This window comes from Copadichromis virginalis, linkage group LG22 (assembly GCF_057382275.1).
Source record: "Copadichromis virginalis isolate Kocher_CV1m ecotype Utaka linkage group LG22, C_Virginalis_male_GT1.1, whole genome shotgun sequence".
Classification (NCBI taxonomy): Eukaryota; Metazoa; Chordata; class Actinopteri; order Cichliformes; family Cichlidae; genus Copadichromis; species Copadichromis virginalis.
This window is the reverse complement of record NC_140638.1, coordinates 24963190-24987423: the sequence shown is the minus strand read 5'-3', so window position 1 is coordinate 24987423 and position 24234 is coordinate 24963190. Positions and strand designations below refer to the sequence as shown.

The window sequence follows — 24234 nt, the reverse complement described above, 5'->3', positions numbered from 1 at the left end:
GAAAACAGAAAATGTTTCATATGTAAATGTGACAAATTGCCAATAATCAACTAGGAATTAAAAACAAAGTTCACACAACTAATTTAAAGACAGTTTTCTTATCTAACAGCTTGATTTAATTCCTACCTGGGGTTCCTGGAGGAAATTAAACATTGAAGGAGATAAAGAGGTGGATGTTGTCATGCCAGGTACTGCAAGAGACTTGGGTCTTAGGTTGGAGGTGGGAAAGAGCTGGGAACCAAAGTCCTGGTGGTCCTGGAGATGCTTCCTCACCAGCTCTTCACCTCTGAATGCCTGCTTAGAGTGGAGTGGAGTGGACCATTCTTGAAATATAAAAGGCATATTAAACTTATAACATATATCAAAGCTATTTACAATGAATAGGTTCTTTCTGAATAACTCTTTACCTCCAGCTCTGAAACATGTACCCTTGCTCCCAACTTATTTGCGACTGGAGTCCCATCATCTGTAGAAATGGTGATGACACCTGATGATTGGCTGTTACTGATCTGTGTGTTGACAGAGACCTCAGTAGAAACAAGCGGCTGAAAGGTGGAGTTTCTGTTTAGGCCTGTGAAAAAGGTATATCACTGTTAGCACCATTAGTAACATGGTAATATAGTTTTAGTTCATCATCAACAAAGAACAATACTTTGAGCGTACCAAGTTCTTTCTGGACCTGGTTGGGAATACCCATGATGGTGGTTCTCCTGGTCTTCTTCCTGCTCTTATCTTGTCTTTTGATTGGATTCAGGGGCTTGAATGTAGAACCTGTAAGTAAAAAAACAAAACTTTCACATGTGCACATTTCAGGCTTCAATATTCTTGTCTGATTTTTCGCCGCACATTAAAAACTGAATTGTGAATTCTTTGCTTTGCAGGTTGTGCTGTAGAACTGCCAAAGCCCCATCTCATGTTCATGCTAACTGCTAATTGAAATTCTGTTGACTGTCCTTTATAGTGATTAATTATGGTCATTATGACAAATGTGGCAGCAAATTTCAGGTATTCCCACAACCAGGGAGAAGGAGCAAGTTTATGCTAATCCTTCCTAAGAATCTACTCTTATATTTGCAGCTCTTTAAGGCTCTACCTAAGCTAGATGTTACCACCAACATGCTAGCATGCCTATAATGATTATCCTAGCATAGTAATGGGATGCAAGTTTGCGGTTAAAAATCTTCTACTTTTTGGTGTAGCCCATTAGAGTGACAATTAGTACCAAACAGTATGAATAAAATGGATGGAAATGTCATTAGTTTTTCAAGTAATACATAACAGATTCTGGAAAAATAAAAACAAATTTAAGAAAAATACTTAATGCCTAAATATTCCGAGCTGGCAGCCAGTTTCAGCAGCTTATTCTAAATATGTATGCACATTTTATGATGGCACTCAAGGAAAGGTCAGTGTTTCAACAACATATGTAGGCGCCATGGATATCTATATAGGATTAATGGTAATGTTTCCAGTATGTACTGACATATTTAAGGGAGATGATCAATCTTAGGGCCAGATTGCTGGCATGACTAAAAAAAGTTGTACACTCATTGGACACTTTAATAGTTACATCTTTTGCCTTCAGAACTGCCTTAATTCACAGATTTAACAAAGTGCTAGAAACAAAGATTTTGCTCAGTATTGAAATGATAGCATCATGTAGTTGCTGCAGATGTGCCATGATGCAAATCTCCCACTTCATCATATCCCAAAGGTGCTCTACTGTATTGAAATCTGGTCACTTTAGAGGCTATTTGAGTACAATGAACTCAATTTTATATTAAGGAAATCCATTTTAAATGATCTGTGACATGGAATTTCAACCTCCAGTTGTTGGAAGAAGTGCACATTGTGGTCATAAAGGAATGGACATGGTCAGCAACAATAATCAGCGAGGCTGTGGTACTTAAACAATGATCATTTGGAACTTAGGGGGCAAGAATGTGTGGCAAGAAAATATCCAACACGCCATTATACCACTGCCACCAACCTGAACCACGCTTTCCATGTTATTTATGCCAAATTCTGACCTTCCTAATCCTAATATGGCAGCAGAGATTGAGACTTGAACTTCAGAAGATCATATTGACCATGTCTACATGCCTACATGGAATGCTGTCATATGATTGGTTGATTAGATACTTACTTTAACAAGCAGTTGAACAGGTGCACCCAAAAAAGTGGCCAGTAAGAACAGTGCTTAAATACTGGGAGCAGTGAAATATATTATATATAAAGTAAAATATATTAGGCACTTTTCTTCTCTTGATAATTAAGTTTTTTTTTTTGTAAATATATGATCTGAATACCAATTAGACTCCCTGCATGCACACACAGAATGGCACGCTTTCCCCTTCAGCTGTGATGTGTAGAGCTGCTGTGATGTCTTTAGATGTTTAGAACTCTTTGAGTTACAGAAAAAAAATCTTCAGCTGTGCATAAGAGTATGTTAGTATGAGTGTGTGTCTGTGTATCGAGTTCCTCCTCCTTTGATTTCACACCATAACTGCAGAGGCACCAAGTAGCTGGAATGAGACGTGCATGCTAAATAAGTACCCACCTATGATTCACCATAAAGCAGTAAATTCAGGAACAAAGCTCAAACTGCTCTCATGGGCACTATGATTAGCTCCTATTCCTCTAAGATGAAGGCAATACATATCCCTCCTTTCCAAGTTCTACACACACAAGCAGAGCTGTTTCTTGCCTTGTCGGGTAAGTGCAGGTCTAGTCATCGCAGCAAAGGTTACTGTGCTATCAGTATTCCCAGAGTTGGCTCTTGACTCTGGAGATGCATCTCCATCCTTGGAGTTGATATCCTCCGGATGAAGAGTGTCTGTGGACTGCAGGGATACACACACACCGACACACATAGAGGTGTGTAGTTAGGTAGCTGTCTTTGCTTTGAGGAATAATGAGTAAAATGATCCACAGAGCTTTTAGGGCACTTACAGCAATGCTTTCACTGTCAGGAAAGTTCCCTCCATTCTTGTGTTCTGAGAGATCAAAACAGACAAGTTTGAAAAAACTGAAGCTCCATATACAATCACTCTTATATAGACATGCAATCATTTATGTAACCATAGATTTTTTTTTTTTTTAAATAAAGTGGGATATACAAAAATCTTCAGTTTAAGACCTAACAAAATGTTATGTTATGTCATATTGATATGAAGAATCAAATGAATGTGCCTTACCTTCCTGCTGTTGTATCTTGAGTCCCTCTTGAGCTTCAGTGTGCAGGTCTTCCAAGTACTGAGGCCTGCTGCCCTCAATGAAAACATTCTCCTGGTAGTGCTGCGAGGCTGTATAATGGACTGTCAACCTCTTCTGGTCTTCATTCACCTTGGGACCAGCTGTTGATATAATAAGAAAAAATAGTAAAGGTCAAATCTATTTGGTATTTTATACCTTTAAATGCCTGAAATTCACCAAAAAGAATGGTCTTAATTTTGTAACGTGCACTGAAACGTCCAGGTATATTATAAAAAACGATTTTTGCACTCCAACCATGTCTTGCAACAACTGTGATGTCTACCCATCACTGTCCTGCTCAAGGGCAAGGTCAATGGGATGGCACAGCTAACAACAAAGACACAAAACCACCGGTTTATGCCTGTTAGAGCAGGGGCAACACACTCACAGAACTGGAGTTATATCGAGTTTATATCAATTTGTTTTGGAACCCTATTGTGTGACAGAACCTTTATTCACACATATTGTAACATCAGAACTACTAATTTTGGCAACAGCATTTATCCAGAATTATTCAGAATTAAAACAATAGTGAGACATCAACTCTTTGCACTATCCCAATGAAAGCAGTGGTGTTAGCATAAATACAGACATTTATCAACTTGACAGAGAACTTGCTTCACTTCCACCTGATAAGAATGTGCGTTTGTCAGCGCACCTTTAATGCAGCGCACTTATTAAGTCTCCTCATCCAAGTTTGGCGTGCAGACATCCCAGTCTGGCCAGGCCCTCGGCAGTAAACTATGGCCTGGCTAATCTCCTGCAGTATCTTGCTTCCTTGTAAACCCCGCAGGGATTACTGCCGATAATCTGTCCTCATGCAAGGATGCTGCAAGAAACCCTGCTGAAATATTAACTACAACACACATACCTCTTACTGATCAAATAAACAGACTATTACAAAAACAGGACTCCTGTGTGGGAACTGGACCAAGCTCTGTCTCTCTGCAGGACTGCTTTGCACGACGTCAAATGACAGCTAAGGAGCTGATCCCAGCTGACACTGGGTAAGAGGCACCCTGGACAGGTTGCCAGTCCATCACAAGGCAAACAAAAAGAGAGAAAAGCAATAATACAAACCTTTAGCTAACATAGAATCAACTGACCAAACATTCATGTCTTTGGCATGTGGGATAAAATTGGGGCTTCTTGCCTTCTTGTGTTAACCACAGTGATGGCAGCTACATCACAGTGCTACATCTAGGATTCTGAACCACAAATTCATGAAAATCTGCACAACTGTGTATGAACTGGGAAGTCATTTCCATGGGAAATCAGTCATGCAAATTGGCTAAAATCTTAGCTGAGCAAGGGTCAGCGTGAGTTGTTCCTTTTCCTTCCTTTATCGCTCCCACTGGTTCCCAGTTAGGATGGACTACACTCAGTTTAGTCTATAAACTTCCACTTGACAACTGTGAGCATCTCATGACAATTACTCAAATATGTAACACTTTAACCAGTAGCAACAAATAACCGAAGAAGCAGCCCTCCCTGATACTCTGCCAGACCCCTGCAGGAGGTTTAGGGATTTGGGTTGATTAATACGATTCCCCCCCAAAAAGTCAGCAAAGAGCTTTATCTCATTAGACAGGACCTCCAAATTACCTTCAACACTAATTCTTACACATCGGTGTGTTTGTGAACTGTTGAGGTAGATGTCAGTTAAAATGAAAAAACAGTACTTGCTTTTAAGGTATATTTAGTATGATAAAAAGCTTGGTTAAACAATCAATCACAGCAAAGTTAAAGAGATTTACTGCAGCCTCCACGTGAGTCGGCACTCACCCTTTTTCTTGAAGATGGACAGCAGAGAGTGGATGCTCTTCCTCAAGTAAACAACCATGCCTACACCAGTGCCATAACAAAACCCACACTCAAAACGCCAGAGCAAAGCAAAACAGAGTCTAACAAGTCGTCCTTCTGTCAATTTGACCTGCGATTGAGATCCGCATGCCTCGACTGAGGAGGCAGAGCTCGACAGCAATGATCGCAGGTGCTTCTGCAGAGACTTGGAGGGACTTGGGAAGGACAAGCGCACAATGAGATCTGCTTTCAGCCCAGCTGCCTTATCCCCGAGTCTGATACCCTCCTCCCTTCCCCCGCTGCTCTTTCTCTCTCGTGTCTGTTTTGCTCACACAGGCTCCCTCCATTGCTATTCCCTCCCCATTGTCAAATGATGAACCCCTCCCGCCAGCAAGACGGCTGTCAAAGTTTGGCTTTCAGGAGGCGACCAGCCCCCCACTTCACTCAGTATAGACAGACACGTGTGGAGCTTTGTGCACACACTCCACCAGTGCAAACCCAGTTAAAGCTTCCTTATGCTAATTAAAACAAAGCTACCCATGAAAAATGTTCCAATATAAGAGAGCTAATTTCTGCATATTCTACCATAGATTCTAAAACTACCCGCTTGGTCACTGATATAATCTGAAGTTGTGGAGCTTCTACATCCCTACTGGAAGCCTTCAGCAGTATGCATGTGTCTGACACTGTGTCTCATTATCTAAGGGCTACAGGGGCTGCATTTGACAGTAAAGGTTGTGTCCTCACGATGAAAAGCTATGCCGTTCCAGTTTTATTCTCTTATGTCTCCCTCCATCACTTTTTTCCCAGTACCCTCACTCCCCTGCCTGTCTCTGCCAATCTCAACTCCTTTACATCTTTCTATAGTTCTTCCTTCTTCCTTCCTGCCCCTTTAGCCTTATATCTAACAAAGGTCTAATTTGAGTTATAAATAGCTGACAGCGCCTCAGTTCATCATCTGTCTGCGGATGAGTTCCTGCTAATGTTTCCTGACAAACTGCAGAGGGTATGAAATATAACACGGCTTCAGGACAACTCAGTTAATGTGGATTCGGTGCCAAACAAACGATCAGTACTGCATCCCGGGATTGCTTTCCTGCTGGTGAAGATGCAGCACTTTGATTCTCTTGCCCCCTGAATGGGGGTTTTTCTACAATAACAGGGTCACAGCAGGGGGCTACAGCTGGCTTGCACCAGCTGGAGGGTAGTAATGCAATTACCTTCAATCATTCACTTGCTATCCCTCCACATACAGGAATCCTGGCACTGGTAAAATAAAAGTGGAGCTTCTCCCGTAAAGAAATCTGCACCCCAGTGCCCCAGGGTCAGACTGCCCAGCCCGGGGTGCTGGCAGTGGTTCAACCTCAGTGTGGTGAGCCCAGGCTGGAATATACAGAGGCATTCAGGAGCTTTAGACCTGGGAGCCGTGCCAGAGGATTAACTCTGCCACCAGATTAACCTGTCCATCTCCTCACCTCGTGCTCCCACTTGCCTCACCTTTGTCATCTCTCTGTCTTACCCATTTATGCCATATCACACTTTGCACCACATCTTTGCTCTGCATCTCATCTTCAAGTGTCTGGATGACATCGCCAGGCAACTAATTCAGTCTCATCACTGTCTAATCCATATTAATATCTTACCAATATGAGACAAGAGAGAGCTTACGGGCATGAGAAAGGAGCTTTGTTGCAAGTCGCAAACGTTCCTTTTCTTCAGATATAAATCCCCTGCACACCCACTCCCCTCACCACAGACCTTTACTACATGCCAGTTTTGGGGGTCCTGGCCCAACATATGCACCCTCCCCCCTCTTGTTAACTAAGACCCCTCATATCAATATTCATTAGAATGCCTAAAGAGACACCATCTGGTCCTGGTGGAGAGGGCAGAGGGGAGCGAGGGCCTTTAGTACACACAACAAACCATTCCACTGCATAAGCTAAACAAAACAGAAACTAACGGACACTAAAGCCTTTCTAACGCAGGTTTCCAAATCAGTTCAAGGTGTCAGGTCAAAAGATGGGGAAAAAAAGCCAAATATTTACTTGTAAAGTGCTACGTAGCCTACTTCCTTCAGCACTTTTAAATCAACTGGTGTGCCTTTTAGGGGACAATCAGAGGTTGTTTTACAGCCTTGTCTTTGTGAGTCTAAAGATAATATCATAAATCACCAGTGCCAGACTGTTGGGCTTGTTTGCAGGTCAAATAGTCTGTGAAAGAATAATCAGAGCTCAGACAGCCAACAAAACCTGCTTGTTAAAAGGTCACAGGCACAAAAATACAGCCCATGCTTCATTAGCAACAGTCACATTTAAAATAACGATAATGACTTGGGATGTTATTTTCCTTTAGCCTTCTGATTTACATCTTGTATCAGAGCTCCAGCCAGGTGTGTGATCTGCTGAAAAGGTAAAGTGTGTGGAGTTTGGAAGAAAAATGTCTATTTGTTTATTTGAACATCCCATTTTTTTAAAACTCATATATTTAAATTCAATATTTTATGGTTTTTAAGATCTCTTCTCACACTCATTTGTCATAATAAACCTTCCTATAGGGTTGTTATTTACAGATGTTTGACTGCTGATCAAATAAAACCACACATTCAAAGTTTCTCTGTGTAACCACGTGAAGCATTTTTCATGTGTCTTGATGCATGCTCAATCATTCAGGTAAAGAAATCCCAAAAAGTTGATTCAGCTTTTTTATGTATTTAACACAAAATACATGAATACATTGTTAATTTAAATTGGAAATGAATAATATTAATCAGTGAGCTTAGAAACAGTACTGACCACTAACATCAACAAACAATTCCAACACAAACTCCAAAGTGGCAGAAACACTGAATTACAATATGTCTTTAAATAACATTTAACTACTGATAACATTATCAGGGAAGGAAACTAAGTTGGGCAGTTAGCTGCTACATTAGCAGCTTTGTTTAGTGATGTAACAACTGATTATTTAAGAGGAAAACAATTATTAGTTCTAGTCCTGGCCAATATTATTTTCTTTTTTATCCTAGAAGTGGACAAGGCTTTCAAACTACACAGGGTTTTAGGTTGGGAACAAAATAAATAATAAATACTGACTCCTTCAATTCCCAAACTATCATTAGAGCCTCTATTTTCATAGATATTGTGTGTAAAGTCTATAATCTGAGCAGATAGATTAGCCCTAATCACAATTAAATGAAATGCATGTGTATTACAACTGTAGAGCATCTTTAAATCCAAACTAATGAGATTAATTAACTCTACTCTTTATCCAAAGTTGCCCGTTTGTAATAAAAAAAATCACTTCAAATATGAAAATAAACAAAACAGACAATACATTATTAAAAACTTCGAAACTGACCTACTTTACAAGCTGCAAGCATAACAATGTTACTATACACAGCTACCTTATCTCTCAGAGCAGCACACAGACATAAGCTTTTTATGGTTTCTGGTAAACATGTAACACACCCATATAGCGTCTTGCTCCACTAGAGAGTGCTATATCAGCTCTGATTCTGCTTGGACTGCAAGTATGAGACTGCAAAAAAAGCAGGTCATTCGATGAGGATGTTTACAGCAGATACACATGGCCACTTTGCATTGATAGTGGCAAAAGAAAAGCAGCTGAATATAAAATATGACTCCCAGTGAGCTGACCAAGCCCAACCATGCATGCTAACACACACAGAAATAAACACCCTTGATGGAAAATTTTATAATTTCATAGTGGTTCATCACACATCCTCGGCTCACCCTCTCATTTGCTGCACACCGCAGAAATGAGGAGAAGAGACTAAGAAGTGATAGCTGTATTGCTTTTGTCACAACCTCAAAATCCGTATCAGGTGAGCACATGGGCCACTGGACCACAACGAGGTACAGGGTTTCCACTTCATGCCTGGCTGGGTTTCAAAAGTGCTTTTGTTTATTACTGGGTGTATGGTTCACTACATTAACACTGGGCTCATTAGAAAAAAAGAGGGGGGGACACCAGGTGACAGTGGCATGTAGAAGTAATGTTTTCCACTGGTTGTGTGTGGCTTTACAAGGCACTTTACATTGTAACGTTAAGACCTTCCAATATTAGAAAGATAATCCCAGTAATCAGAGGACCCCCTATGAGCAAGGACTTGGTGAAAGTGGGAAGGAAGAAAAATCCTTTTTAACAGGAAGAAACCTCCTGCAGGACCAGGCTCAATGTACGATAAGTAAGTGCTTTTAGTCAGATCTGAGTCTCTAAATGCTTTCTTTCGGGCATTTTTTTTGCACTCATGGCTCTGTATGATGTCAGCACAGAAGCCCCACCCACTTTCTGTTCAAAACTTCTGTTTAACAAAAAGTAACCAATTAGAAGACAGCTAGCTCAAAGGGTGGAGCAATGGACTTAAAAATGGATTGTTTTAGACAGTGAATTAACTAAGGAGCCGCTCCAAAGTCCAGTCCAGGATAAATAAGGATGACTCTGAAATGTGAATGACACAAAGCTATGCTAGCAGAGAACAATAACAAGAACATGAGGCTCAAAATGATCATGATAGGCTCCCTTTGAGGTACAGATACAAAACATTCATGTTTTAGCAGTAGATTGTAGCAGAGATAATCAAGCTGGAGTAAACAGAGCTTTCGTTGGAGTCTATTTTCAGTCAGATAAACATACGTTTGCTGAAGTAGGAAATATTTACAGCAGCACAGTGGTGTGTGACATATAAACTACATAGAGCACAGCATCCAGCCAGTGGATCTGTATTTTTTCAATAAATAGTCTGTGGACAAAAACTGAACTCTATACCACAGAGTAACACAATCAGGACTTTAGATGACACCTGCCTTGTCTTATGATTCAGCGTTTAGTGATTATCAGCAGATAGAAAGTGTAAGGTTTGCAGTCGATTGAGTCTTCTAAGGTTGATCTTTCCATCCCTGTACACACAAATGAAGCTGCCACAGTACAGGAAGAGAGGGTTAAAGTGTGACCAGCAATAAACCTCCAATCACCCCAACACAGGAGCACACACACACAGGTGTCATTATTCAAGCTGGCTGCTACACTCCTGATTTGTATTCAGTGGTTGTTGTAGTGGACTTGAGTTATGAGCTCCCCTCAGCTTTTAGTTGTGCAGTATTTACCAGGGCGAAGGAGAGATGAAGGCTAGCCCGACAGCCCTTACACACATATCTATTGGAATATTTCATGTATGTTGTGATAATGTGTCTGGAAACATTGCATTGTTATATTATGCTCATTTATCACTTTATTTATCTGATTACATTTGACATTCAGAGAGTACGAAAAAAAATGCAAACAGACAAAAACGAAAACCTGTACTAAAAAAATCATGGGGATTGTGCGAAGATGACAGCAGAAGAAAGAAAATAGGACTAAAGGAAGGTAGAGAGGGGCGGAGGAAATGGGAAGAGGGCAGGAGGATATGGAGAGGACATAAATCACTGTGTACGGTAAATGTCGCTACCCATGAATCACCCACATTTCTGATTTCCTCTGGGTGAGAAACAGAGGTGGTGAGCTGAAGAGGGAACATGAAAGGAAGACAGTGGGTTGAATAGATGTGGTGAGGAGGATGAGAAGGGCAAAGGAAACACTGAAGCAAACAAGGATCTGAAGAGTTGTGGTCAAAATTATGTCATTGAAAGAGTATGACAGTTTCTAGATCATTTAACTACAGGTTATTTGGTTAGGCACAAACATCAATAATGAGCCCAGATTTTATGCCAGGCAGGCAAAAACTCCCATTTGTCAGCATCAATGGTGACTCAGCGATATGAGGTAGTTTAACAACTAACTTACAGAAAAACAGAAAAACAATGATTTAGCGCTCTATGAAGAAGAGGTGGGTGATTTTTTTTTCTGTAACATTTGGATTTTGCTAAGACTAAAAGCTAGCATGTGTACCAACACAGGCAGCACTAACTGATAGCTAGGTTTGCTAGCTATCAGCTAGGTTTGCTAGCTATCATTATTTTGGTGATGTTGGTACCTATTCAAGCATTTTTAAAGGAATTATCTGATAAATAATGCCTTGTTGTGTGGTTCTGCCTGCCATAGAAGTTTGGATTTTGGTTTTTGTACATGAAATTCTAGTATTTTATTAGTCTGTAATTTAGCGCTAATTGGTAGGTATCTATGTCTGTGTTGATCTTATGGCAGCTTATGGTTGGAGGTTACTAACCAGTCTCGATGGAATTAGCTGGTAACTTTACACTTAACCAAACTTAATCAAACACGGATAACTTGAAGTACAACCAGTGATCATTGCTGGAAAGACTCTAATGCTGGTGCTTTAAAATGCAAACTCTATAGTGTGCTACTGTTTAGCCATTGCACGTCAAGATTTTAGTAGGTAAATAGGTTTTATGTGAAAAACAACATTTTTACTCATAGTTGAAATATTGTAGTGAAGGTTTAGTGAGTGCCAGTAATAGAATATTTACAGGTGCTTTACCAGCACTAATCACTTAACAAATTAGGACTCAGGGGCCAACAATACACAAAAAAACATGTAATAAAGGTGAGATCTCAAACAAATACTGATACAGGTTCTGAAATGTAAAATTGGTTCATTTAGACCCTCTCTGCACTTAGCTTAAGCACAATTAAATTAATGCAATGCCTTGTTAGCTCATGTGTCGTCTTAACCCACCGGTGCCTATTTACCGGAGATAAATCCTGTATTTGTTGCTTTTCCTAATCCCGACCTGAAGCAGGTGTAAACCTCAGCCGAGGTGACTGGACTCACACACAAACACAGAGCCAAACTTAGGAGCCACACCAGCCACTGTGCTTAAAAATAGAAAGCGTCACTCTTTTTGTAATTATCCCTCTTTCCCCCCTCTGTCTCTTCTCTGTCTCTCTTAACCAGATAAGGGGATTGTGCATATATTTCTTGAAGGAGTCGTGAGCTGTTTGTGCTGCCTGTCGCTTCCATTTAAAAGCTTTTTGTGAGCCAGACTGAAAGCTCTATAAACACATATGGATGTTTCACAGCACACTCACAGTTGACCCGCTATTTGCCACATTCATCTACAAACTCCAAACAAGATAATAAATCTATCTCGTTCCAACTGGTGTGTGGGAGGGAGTGCAGGGGTACCCCGGACTCCTGCAGAGCAATGTGGGCCTCCAGAGAAATCTGCCATGGGAGAAGACAAAAGGGTGCAAGTGTAAAGCATACTGCAATAATAATGCCCAGTGTGCAGTCACACAGAGGTGGATGCCAATGGACCGACAAAACCACAACTGCACAGAAGCTAAAACCTTGGAAAATTCTTCCACTGTTACAAGTGGCATCTCACTTTTTTGTTTAGATCAAAATTCAGTTCATTTTGAACTAAACATAAAATGAGAGTTTCGTGTGTTGTGAAACCGAGTTATTACGTCTAATGTACCTGAAAGAAACAGCTGGATATGAAAACGGAAACAGGTGAGGCAGATTGTTTGAGCCCATGCACCTGTAATGGTGAGGAGTCAGGACTCATCTCTGAGCAGGGCTGGATCATAATTTTTCAGTGTGGGGTTTGCTGTTGTGAATGGGTGCATTTTAACCCAAAGCATGACCTTTTCCGGACACTAACCAAGCAATTGTTAATGGCTAAACCTACCCAAATGCAGCAAAGTACAGTAAAATGTGATTGCAAATGAAATAGATCAGCAAAAATACAAAACAAAAAAGTAAAACCAAGGTCCAAATCTGCAGGGTTTGCCCGAAGACACCAGAAATCAATTTAAGTGGTTAACTTGGTAAATGGTAAATGGTCTGTATTTGTATAGCGCTTTACAACTTAACTCGCTATCCACCTGTAGGGGGCAGCCCACCATCTTCCTGCACAATGGTACAGCCACAGTTATGCAGGTTTCTGATGCATAATTCTTTTCGTTTTCCTTTATCTGAATTTGTAAGCTTTACAAAGAAAACTGATTTTTGTCACAGCCCGTGTTTCATGTTCATGCTTATCATTTTCCTCGGAACGTTCCCAAAATTCGCTTGCAAAATGAAAGCTCACAGGATAACGTGACCGCTGTCTCAGATAAGGATCCTGTCTGAAATTTCACAATAAAACTTCAGCCGAGATAAAGAGTAAACTGCTTGACGTTTAGCAGCTGTTCAAACTCCCAACCTCTTCGACCTTTTTTCTCAATGACAGCAATGCCACAAAATGTAAATGTCAAACTCTGGCTTGACTCATCGGTTGACAAAAGCTATGTCTGCATTTCTTTTCTTTTTTTCCTATTTAACCAAAATGCCATTTCTATAATTTTAGGCACTTATTTTCCTCGAGAAGTTAAAGGAGTTCTTTTTCTTCAAAACAATCACCCCTTGTTTTTCTCCTCTAAATGGATCATCAGTCTGTTATGATGGATAAATGCATGAGAGTTAGCCAGTAGCTGCTGTGAGAGAGGCTGTCAAAGCTGTGGAAAATGTCATAGCTGTGTTTCAAGTCCACTTGTGGAATATGCCAAGGCATTGTGGTATACTTTAGATAAACTTGTTTGTATTGCCACCATTAAATGTGAAAAGCAGAGTTTACATGGAGCAAAAATAAATAAATAAGAGGATCTGCTGACATCCTGCACAGAGGGCTGTGAGGTGCAACGAGGGGGCGGAGATCTTCATTTAAGTGCACGTCATCCGAATCACACCGTTCGCATTAGGCTTGAACAGACGCAGCCTGTTTTCAGCGTACACTACAACACACATGTGATAAACACACACGTAAATGTACCAGCAGTGCAGAGAATGAGTCTAGCATGTGTCTACTAACTTCTGCGAGTGACTTCTAGCCACTGAGAACAACAGCTCATTCTGCTAGCTGTGAGCCTTCATTAAAGTCTTAGAAACACTCTCTCTTGCTCATCACTCTTCCTCTGCGAGATCCCATTATGCACGGCCGATGAGCTAAGCCTCCCTTTCGTAAACAAGTCAGAACCGCTCGGACTGAATCGGCCTGAAAACACTTTTATTTATTTATTTATTTTTTTTATTTTTTTTTTATGACATCAGAAACAGCAGTATGCGACATTACGTGATGGCAGAGCTTCAGTTCATCCTTTGTCATTTTTTTTTTTTTTTTTTTTTTTAATAAATAGGACAGGGGGAATGAATGAGAGAGAGAGGGGGAGAGAAAGAAAGAAAACCAAAGGGGAGAAGAGACGGTGAGAAGGGGGGGGAAGAGAGAGAAAAAAAAAAAAAAAAAAAAAAACTCCTGGGTCACCTGTATGGAGAAAACAAACAAACAAACAAACAAACAAACAAAAACAAACAGAGGAGACAGCAAACAACAAAGAGCAACATAATAATAGAGAAAACAAAGCACCATCACAATAAACTAGCTAGTCATAGATATCAGTATTTACTAAGTAATAAACGATATTGTGCAGCACGCAAGATAGACAGCGCACAGTGTGCTTTGAGGCAGCAGCCAAGAAAGCTTTAGTCCGCGTCTGTGAATACCCATGTGTGCATACCTGTGTGGATCAGCATGCTTGCATTCCAAAGGTTTCTCCATGTAATGATCTGCTAGGGAGTGTGGGGGGGCCACAGCCCCGTCCTCCAGGGTGTGAAGCAGGTATGGAGGAGATCAAAACTCCAGACATCCAGAGGCCCCCAGAACACAAGAGACCATGGAAGACCAACAGAGGGGCAGCCGCGCCACTGTCCCAGTAAGAGCTGAGGAGAGTCCCAGATGAGGGCTCGCCCAGCAGCCGCGGAGCAGAAGTCAGGGGGAGTTGCAGTGACGCGCCCGTGAGCTCCGCCGGCCCCCAGCTGCGCCTGAGTGACCGAGCCCTAGGCCGAGAGGCCGGGGGCACCCCACCTCCAAAGGGGCCCGAGCGAGCCCCAGGCCCCAGGCCCCGACAAGCGGCCGCCAAGGAGTGAGCCGGTGTGTACCCGGACGCCCACCCCCAGACACAAAGAACCACCAACACACCGACACCTGAGGGAGTCCGCCACCGGCAGGGGAAGTGGTGGTGGGTGGAGATAGGCCTCCAAACCTTGGAGGGCCTGAGGTGTCCCCAGAGAGGTGGCGTCTGATACCCAATCTGACATATAGACACAGACATACAGGCACACACAGACACAAACATCCATTCCCACCCTCATGCTCTCATATGCACTCACTCCACACTCAACCAACGTGGAGACGGACATAAAGAGACGCTGTACACACAATCACACTCCCCAAGCGTACTCTACAAACCGGGTCTAGGTACCCTTGCCCCTGGAGGGGGGAATTGCACCCAGACCCAGGTGGTGTTACCCTTTTCCCTGCGGTGGGGAGAGGCAGACCACCCCGACTCCGCAGCAGCAGGGAGGCCCCACACCCCAGACCGCAGTCGGACGGCCAACTCCTCCTACTAGCCCTCCCGCTCCAGCAGGCCGCAGAGAATGGGGGTGGGAGAAGACTCCAAACCTCCCTCCACCCGCTCATTGTAGTGTTGATGCATATGTGTTCTAAGGTGCAATTAAAACCCAGGAGGGCATGGAGCTACCTGCCAAGGAGCAGCAGGTAAGCACATAGTCCCTCCTGAAAACACTTTTAAACGTGTGTGAAAAGGCGTTTGAGTAAACCTGCTGCCAAATGTTGGAGTAGAAAAAGAGGCTGAAGCTGGCACCGCCTCACAGCCTTCTGCTTCAGTGTATAACGCCTGTGCCTGCATGAATCCAAGGTCTCCTGACCCGGGGCATTTCTAGAATTTATTTATTTTTTAATTGGGCGACCAGACGGGGGAAAATTTGATCAAAAACAGGAAGACTGAATTGGTTGTGAATGAAATAAATTTAATTGTGAACATCCATCCTGCCACCATAAACATGCAATAAGAGAGCTTTACTGAACCCCGAGAGTCGAGCATGAAGCGATGGTGCTCACAAAATGCTCGCATTTTAGTTACAGCCACAAATAATTATTTTTTATTTTACCAATTTCACACATGTCATCTTGTTTAAGTTGCCCAATTTGCAAAGTGATGGAGCCCAATAAATAACAATAAAGAATAAGCTAATGCTTCAGCTCATTGTAGGGTATCTTCCTCTCTCTCGTGCTCGCATTTATTAAAATTATCAACATAGGGAAGTATTGTGGGGGCAGTTACCTCCTGCCGGTCCCCCCTTGGTGGCACCCCTGCTGGCACCTGCCAGTGCTTCCCGTCAGCCTGCTAGTATAGGTGCAAGTATATGGTGTAAATTTGAAAATCCTTCACAAGTTATCACATTCAAAGATTTTCAGAAAACCTGACCTTGACTTTGAGTTCAAGGTCACTGAGATTCGAAGTTGTCTGAGATTTTTTGTAGATGCATCTATGGTATGAATTTCAAAATCCCACATCGTTCTGAAGTTATCCTCATTCTCAAGTTACTTTCATTCACAAACATGAGTGACCTCACCGCTCACCCATCCGCCAACATGTCCTTTTACAGCTGAGGGGTAAAAACAGCACATTTTTATCCTAACATTCTGTATATGTGGCACAGCACGGGAAAAGAGATGCATGCAGACGCAGAATCCCGACTGTCCACAATAAACAGCCAAGCAATGACACAATCACAAAGAACTGTCCTTTCCAAAATTTCCAGTGTTTTTCACTGTTTGCAAATATCTCTCAAAACTATGCCTGAAAAACTTTAGCTTACCGGACAATTTCTGATGGATAAATTAAAAACAAACAGCTCACTTCTGTTCAAAATGCTCATTCAGTAAAACTCTCAGTTATCAGGGGGAAACCGACACACTCACTGCAGCCACACACACCACAAATTAGCCAATGTATCGCTCTTATTGAGACTGGCAACTTTTGATGATGCCGTGTGATAACCGGTTCTTGTAAACCTTGTTATGTTTTTATCAAAGGTTTAATCATTTTTTCTTGTTGCTACAAATGAATGTTTATCTATTTGGCTCATAGGCAAACCACAATAAATCAAAGACTGGACACAGTTTGACATCTTCTAGTTAAAAATTTATAGAAAATACACAGAAACAGATGAATGACATCTGGCCTTTTGCATATTAATGTAGTAGTTTTCACATGCTGTCTCACATGTGTCCAACATCAGCAGCATTTATATTATCAATGCTTGGCCACACTTAACTGGATAAGGAGAAGAAATTTACGTTTGTTTGAGCTGCTGGTGAAATTTTCTCGATGCTTTTGCAAAATAACTCCAAGTTTCTATGTTAGTCCTCTAACTCTGGACAGAACATTCACCAGCAGCAATTGTAGCAGCTTACAAACCAGATTTATTTTATCTACATAAGAGGACAAATCTATATGAAAGAGCCCCTTTCACGGATGATTAACTTGAATTAAAGCCACTGTGGTGAAGTTGAAAATTCATCTATTGGCTCGGCAGGACCAGCTTTAATGAAACTGTCGCAAGCTTTGAATTAAAGATCGGACAGAGTGATGTCAGAAAGCGAGGCTTAATGAAAGCATAAAGTATGAGTTTGTTCTTATTTTAAAAAGGTGATCATTAAACCATCAATTCTACAATCACGTCTGAAGCAAAAACACGGACCTCTGAGTTACGATGTCTCTCCCACAAACACCATGGGTTGCATTTGTCTGTGCAGACGAAGACGCTTTGACTGAATTTATGTTTTAATGCATGAACTCTTTCTGCACTGGAGACAGAGGGATCACTCAGCTGCACTGAAGCTACAAGATTTTTAGCAACCCGATGGATTGTTACTCAGAATATACTCAAAAATCCAGAGATGCAGCTCTAACCAACAATGTCAACACTGCTTTTCCCCAAAACACAAGTATTGCCCTTTCTCCAAATGAAAGCAACATTAATTACTCATTAATACATTACTTCAATCACCACTCGTTGTTGGAATAATTGCCATTTCGCATATTCGGTGTAGATACAGTTAAACATAAGCATTTGTTTAATGTTGTGTTTTTGGACCGCGTGAAACACGACGCCGGTGTTTTTCAAGTTTTTGAAAAAAAGACACCCAACAACAACAAACGGTCAGACGCTGCCTCAGGAAACTGTGTTATTTCAACTCACTTTTGCAGGTTAGACAATTATGAGAAAACTAAAACGGGCCCTAAGCAGTGAAGAACTGCAGAGCTGTGTGAAAACTCTCTGTGGGTTTGTTACTGCAGGGCCTTCTTAGACACGATGCACACCATTTTAGTTATTATTAATGCAGGATTGTAGACGACTGTAGCAGTGATTAGGAAAAAAAGTTGCAAATGAATCTGACCTAATTAAGTAGAGTAATGCTAGCACGGCTGAAATGACGGCATTTAAGAGCCAATTTTGTCTCCCCCTTCTGGAAGTGAGTGTTATTACATCAGTAACGTGCAGTCCTTTACTTTAAGTAGTAGTTATGAATCTCACGAATTAGGAGTGTATCTAAGGACATGTGAAACTTTATTAATGCAATTTGCAACAATTGTGTTTAGTTTTTCTTAAACATCTTGTTATTTTTCTCTGCTACAAGCTCGTTATTCAACTCTCTGCTTCAGAGACAGTGTGACATGTAGTCACAAGACAAGATTTTCAACTGTGATATACATCAGCTCTAGCCAGCGTTGATACTAATATCAGGAAGTGCATCAATCAGTTAGCAATGACTTGAATGTGCCTCAACTTCATGTAAGATTTTGAGATGATCTTCCCCTAAAAGTAACTGCAGTGGTCAGTATTTGTGCAGGGTATTGTTGGGACCTACAACTGTATTTTACAGAGAGCTAGCAGCCCTGAGAATGAGCGAGTGCATAGAAAATGTGTGCTCGTCCCCCTTTACAGAGAACACTGGTATAATAAATTGTGTATTTCAATTCCAGCCAAACAGTTTTACTGCACAAACTTAACTAAATAGTGATACAAATCAAAACCAACTGCACTTCCTCTCTCTTTTTGCATGCAAAGCATTTGCAAACTGGCTCTATATCAGTTAGCATGCCTGCTTCAAACTATTCTGGAAATGGCATCTAGGGCTAGAAATTTCAGACTTGCCACAATTGTATGTTGCCGAAACTGTCCCTTCCTCAAGGGCAAGAAAACAAACGTTTCTACCGTTAAAGGGCATGGGAGGACAGGCTAAAGGAAGGAGGTAACGATCCGCTTTCATCACTTTTGTGACATTTTGTGCAACAAGTTAAAACATGATGTTACAGGTGGGAAGCTGTGCTGCTAAAACGGGCAGACACTAAAAGGCGGTAATACCTGTGAGAAACAGCGATGAAACACAGGGGTCTGTCTGTCTCTGCAAACTGTACTGACGTGCAGACACAAAGTTGTAGGTAAAGAGGAAAGAGATTTAAGAATGGCAATATCAGCCTGTTTCTCCCCGTTGTTTTTTCTCATAAGGTGGGAAACGCAGCTTCTGAGAGAGCAGGAAAGAAACTGAAAGGAAGTGAATAGATGTGAACTATAAATATAACCTGATCTGTGTCACTTAGCTGCATGTAAACCAGAGGAGATGCACACAGAAACATCAGCACAATGTAACTGATCAGTGCTGAAGGATCAGATGGGGAGAAGGATAGAGGAGGGATAGATAGCGGAGATGAAGAGTCATCTAGTCTTTATCCAACTGTGTGTTGCTAAGCTCCTCTGCAGGGAGTCCGTGACTTTGACAGTGGCGCACAGTAAATGAGATCTTCAAAGGAGGACCAGGAAGAAAGCATCTTAGCCCCGCTTACAGAAATCAAAAGGCTTAGGCAAGCCTTACCCGGCTGGATAATGGAATATGGAATATCACTACCCGCACAAGACAGTTGTAATAAGAATGGGAGGGAAATACACTGGCAGCCTTAGTCACGAATTTATACGATGTGTTCCTCTCTTCTTCTGTCCCAATTATATCCTCTACCAGTATAACCTTCTTTCTATTCTCCCACCCTAATTTTGTCATCTGCGTTCTTTCACTTTTCTGGCCTTTATCAGCTACAACACCACATTCTTTTCCTGTTTTGCCCAGTCCAGGGTAAATATCTGTCCTTTTGAATGCTAAGATAAATAACTCGCCAAGAGTCCAAGGTTAAGAAGATAACCAAACAGAGGAGTGAAAGCCGAACTAAGATTTAGAGGAGTGGTGTGGTTCAAGGATATGTACTGATATTTGAAATTTACAGTAATACCAGTTTGTTCCATGTGTTATTTGACACCTCATCGTAGCGAAGATGAACTCAGACTTCCCCGTGATAAAAGCCAGCTGTGAGGTTCTTCCAGCACAGTGGACAGTTATTAGAAAGTAATATGAAACATCTGCAAGCCCATCAGCAGTCAGTGTGTGTGTTTGTGTGTGTATAATTTAACCTAATCCACTGTAGCCACTGCCCTACAGTTGACATCAGTGGATGTACAGTGGATGTGCCATAAATCTGCTACAACGGCTTTCTTGTAATATGTTCTGTCAGGGTCGATAAAGCCAAGAAAAAAATAATTGAATTACTTAATAACACAGACTGTATTTAAATGATAGGAGTGAAAAATGAAACCAAAGCAAAAGTGCCTCAAACCAGCATGGTTTATTTTGGTCCTCTGGTTGCAAAAAGAAATCCAGTGGAAAGAACACTACATTTATTTTGTAAATTATAATTCCTGTTAAAACCAACAAGTCAGGAAGAACAAGGTATGACTTAAGTGCGTAATTAACTCGTCACTACCCTGTGGCTATGCAGTGTCCCTCCCAGTATCCCTCCCTACCTCAGGTCAAGACTTCACCGTGAGACTTTACTAACCAGTACACGATGCAGTGGTGGCTACATCCATCCTTCCTGTATATAAAACCTCTGTTTCACACTCCTGGGCTGTGTGTGTGTTTAATAATAATAATAATAATACTAATAATGAATTGCATTTATATAGCACTTTTTGAGACCCTCAAAGCACTTTACAGTTCCACTATTCATTCACTCTCACATTCAAGCACTGGTGGAGGAACACTGGTACAAGCTACAGTTGTAGCCACAGCTGCCCTGGGGCAGACTGACAAAAGCGAGGCTGCCATATCGCGCCATCGGCCCACTCTTCCTGTTCCTCATCACCATCTGTCTTCAGCTGCCTGAGGCCCTCTTGTAGGCGCTTTTGAGGAGTTTTGGTGTCCTGACATCAGTGACATGTATGTCCTCCTGTGGCCAGCTTATCATCCCAGCATAGTAATCTGATGACCAGTATGGCATTTGTATTGATAACTCAAATCTTATTACCACCCTTCAGCTTGCTAGTACTTGGAGCTGTCCTGTAACTCCACCCCTTCAGTCTGGATCACCTTCCCTCTCTTTGCAACCATTCAGCCACACCTATCCAGCCTGAGTGACATCCTTATGCCCTTGCTGCACATCCCGGTGAGGTGGATCAGTGAATCAATGCCTTGTTTGTTCCTGGTGTACAGCTTGATGTCATCCATATACAGGAGGTGGCTGATGGTCACTCGACTCGTAAATCTATATCCAGTTTTGGTGATGAGCTGGCTCAAGGGGTTGAGGGCTCTGCAGGACAGTGCATATATATTTATCTTGTGCCATGACAAAGCATTTGCTCCTTTCCTGATTGGGTGTTGCTAGTCACAGTTAACTCATGATTTAACAGTATGAGGCAATTACTGTTTCCCACAGGCCCAGGCAGATTTGGATAGTTTTTTTCCTTCAATAAATGAACTCATCATTTACAAATTACATTTTGTATTTATTTGGATTATTTAATTTATCATATTAGATTTTTTTGACAATCTGAAACATGTAAGTTTGAAAAATAAGCAAAAAACTAAGAACTCAGGATAGCGGCAAATGCTTTTTCTCACATTATGTAGTCTGAGATGTTTAACAGAGTTTGACCAGCCTTGGGAAACATCCCACATTCCAGTTGATGACCTTGATCAAAAATACAGAACAAGTGAGGTGGTGTAGGTGTGACATCCAGTCGTTTCTCACTCTGTCGGGTGCCAAAATCCCAGATATAAAGCTCTCAAGTGTTAGATGAAAGCGAGGCAGGGCTCCGGTTTGCAACGTACCCAGAACCACAGAGACAGAAACATAGTTAACCAAGTTCATCTTCTGTGTGTTTCCCTTTTACACTTACAGCACAGAGCTCAACAGTATGCAACACAACACTCTCTTTCCCTTTCTCTTTCTCTCTAGGCTGTTTTTATTTTGCCTCTTTGTGTTGCAAAGGGCAGCTACAATCACCTCAGAAGCTTCACTTTGACTTGCTCTTCAAAATTGTGGGTTTGTGTGCAGGATGAGTGCTCATGCATAAGTAAATCAGCAGGAATGTAGGAATGCATTCACAGTCTTTCTGAATAAACCCCCCCATGAATGAGAACAGGAGAACAGAAGACGATAACCACGCATGCTCGCAAAGACACTGACCACCCTGAGCGCAGACGTGTATGCAAGCACACAGTAAACCACACAGTTTGTTCAAATTTTTAACAGCAACAAGCATGAAGACACTTTGGTTTGTTGAGAGTGGGATGTCTACGAGACTGTGAGCCAGCTGCCTTCATAAAGTGTTTTTTTAGTTTCTGATCTTGCAAGGTCAGCATTGACAATTTAATCTCCCCATAATGAAAAAGACAGGCTCCAAAAGCAACTCCATCCCCCATAGACTCCCATGTTAAACAGCACAAACAACCATGTTTATAGTCTGAAAATATAAACATATTGGTGACTAAATTGTGGAGCCAGACACCAGTCAGTGATGTCACAGTGGATGTGCCCATCTTTTATATACAGTCTATGAAGGAAACCCAGGCTTAGTCAAAATAAAACCATGTGTGTTGTAACCTAACAACCCCAGATCTAGTTTGTTCTTAACTTTAAAAGAAGAATACAGAGACAGAGAAGAAGACAGGCTAAAGTGACCAGATTTTATCAGTCACCATTACAAACAGCAGAATAAAAATAGGACTGGTTCAGGGAAGAAAGCATGAAACACAAAGCCACTCCAGAGGAATAAATAAAAAGATTATGCCATGGCGCCCTGGTGGAAAAACAAATCTCAGTAGCAGAGCGCTATCTGACTATCTATCTGTTTGTGTCAGGGCTGAACCTGTTTGTCAGGGTTTTTTTTCCTTTTTTTTGCTTTGGGGACAGTTAACAGAGACAACGATCAGTGTGGGACAGGCCAAGCTCTATTTTCCACAGCAGGTATAGCGGTCAGACAGTCATAAAATAATCCCCCACTCTCAGCCCAAAGATAACACACACACTGAGGGTGGTTCAGGATGGATGGAAGGGTGGGGTAGAGGAGCAGTGAGGAACAAAAAGAGTAAAGTTAGCGCTAAAATAAAACGCTCTGTTAACTTGATCATTTGTCAGCAGGAAAAGAAATCTCCACAACACAAACACAGAACTTTACCCACACACAGTCCTCCTGTGCACACTGGTGCAATAAGCAGGAACCCTTGCAGCTGACTAAGGTGAAGTCAGCATGGGAATATTCACCCTGCACATAAAAAGCTGACTGTGGGAACTACTTTGCACAACCTTGCATGAGTAGCCACAACTAAAAGTCAGCTTCATCTCTTCTCAAACTCCTCCTTCAGTTTTAAAATGACAATAAGCAAATGACAAAACCTTACCTGTTGTCAGTTTGTCCGCGTGCCCAAACAGCCAGACGCCTTTAGGTTTCTCCCTGTTGGGACTCAGGCACGAGGATGGAGAGGAAGATGAGCTTTTTTCTGTCTTCTTCTTCTTCTGGATACCGTTTCCCATTTTTTTTCTTTTTTTTTCTGAGAGAGGGGGGCAGTCCTCTGGCCCCTAGAGTGGCTCTACCATGTTTTCCTCCTGTGACATTACATCTGTATCCTTACTCTTAAATCCTTTCTACTCCAGCATGAGCATACACTCTGAGTCAAAGTCAATAAAGCTCAAATCATTCCTGCTGATTCAGTCCTGCTGACACACACACACATGCCACAGTGTGGACTATCTTTGCTAAAGACCCACTGACACCATTCCTGTGCGACAAACAAAAAAAAGCTCCATAAATCATAAATGTCCACTCAAATCTGCCGTTCACCACAGCTAGTCAAGCACAGCCACTGAAGACACACTCAGCACTGACAAGCCTCAGTTTGTGGGTGTGTACGTATGTATGCGTGGAATCGTGTGTGTATGTGTGTGTGCCCCTCCCACTGTGATCACTGTGCTCCAAAGCAGAGGATTCACACAAGCACCACATTAGACTTATTT

At 41.7% G+C, this 24234-nt stretch overlaps 1 protein-coding gene across 2 annotated transcripts in view; it reads right to left on the bottom strand.

Annotated features, from left to right (window-relative positions):
- The window catches only part of nhsl3 (NHS like 3), a 40185-nt gene that overhangs the window by 5321 nt on the left and 10630 nt on the right, over window positions 1–24234 (bottom strand). Inside the window, exons 2-7 of one of the 2 annotated variants that reach the window (XM_085445362.1) lie at window positions 3198–3356; window positions 2953–2996; window positions 2708–2843; window positions 664–771; window positions 408–571; window positions 127–297 (exon numbers count right to left, since the gene is read on the bottom strand). In XM_085445362.1, the coding sequence (XP_085301488.1) occupies window positions 127–297; window positions 408–571; window positions 664–771; window positions 2708–2843; window positions 2953–2996; window positions 3198–3356 (782 nt within the window). Of the gene's footprint in view, window positions 1–126; window positions 298–407; window positions 572–663; window positions 1088–2707; window positions 2844–2952; window positions 2997–3197; window positions 3357–24234 lie in introns of those variants that run through there. The other variant, XM_085445361.1, reaches the window with a different exon arrangement.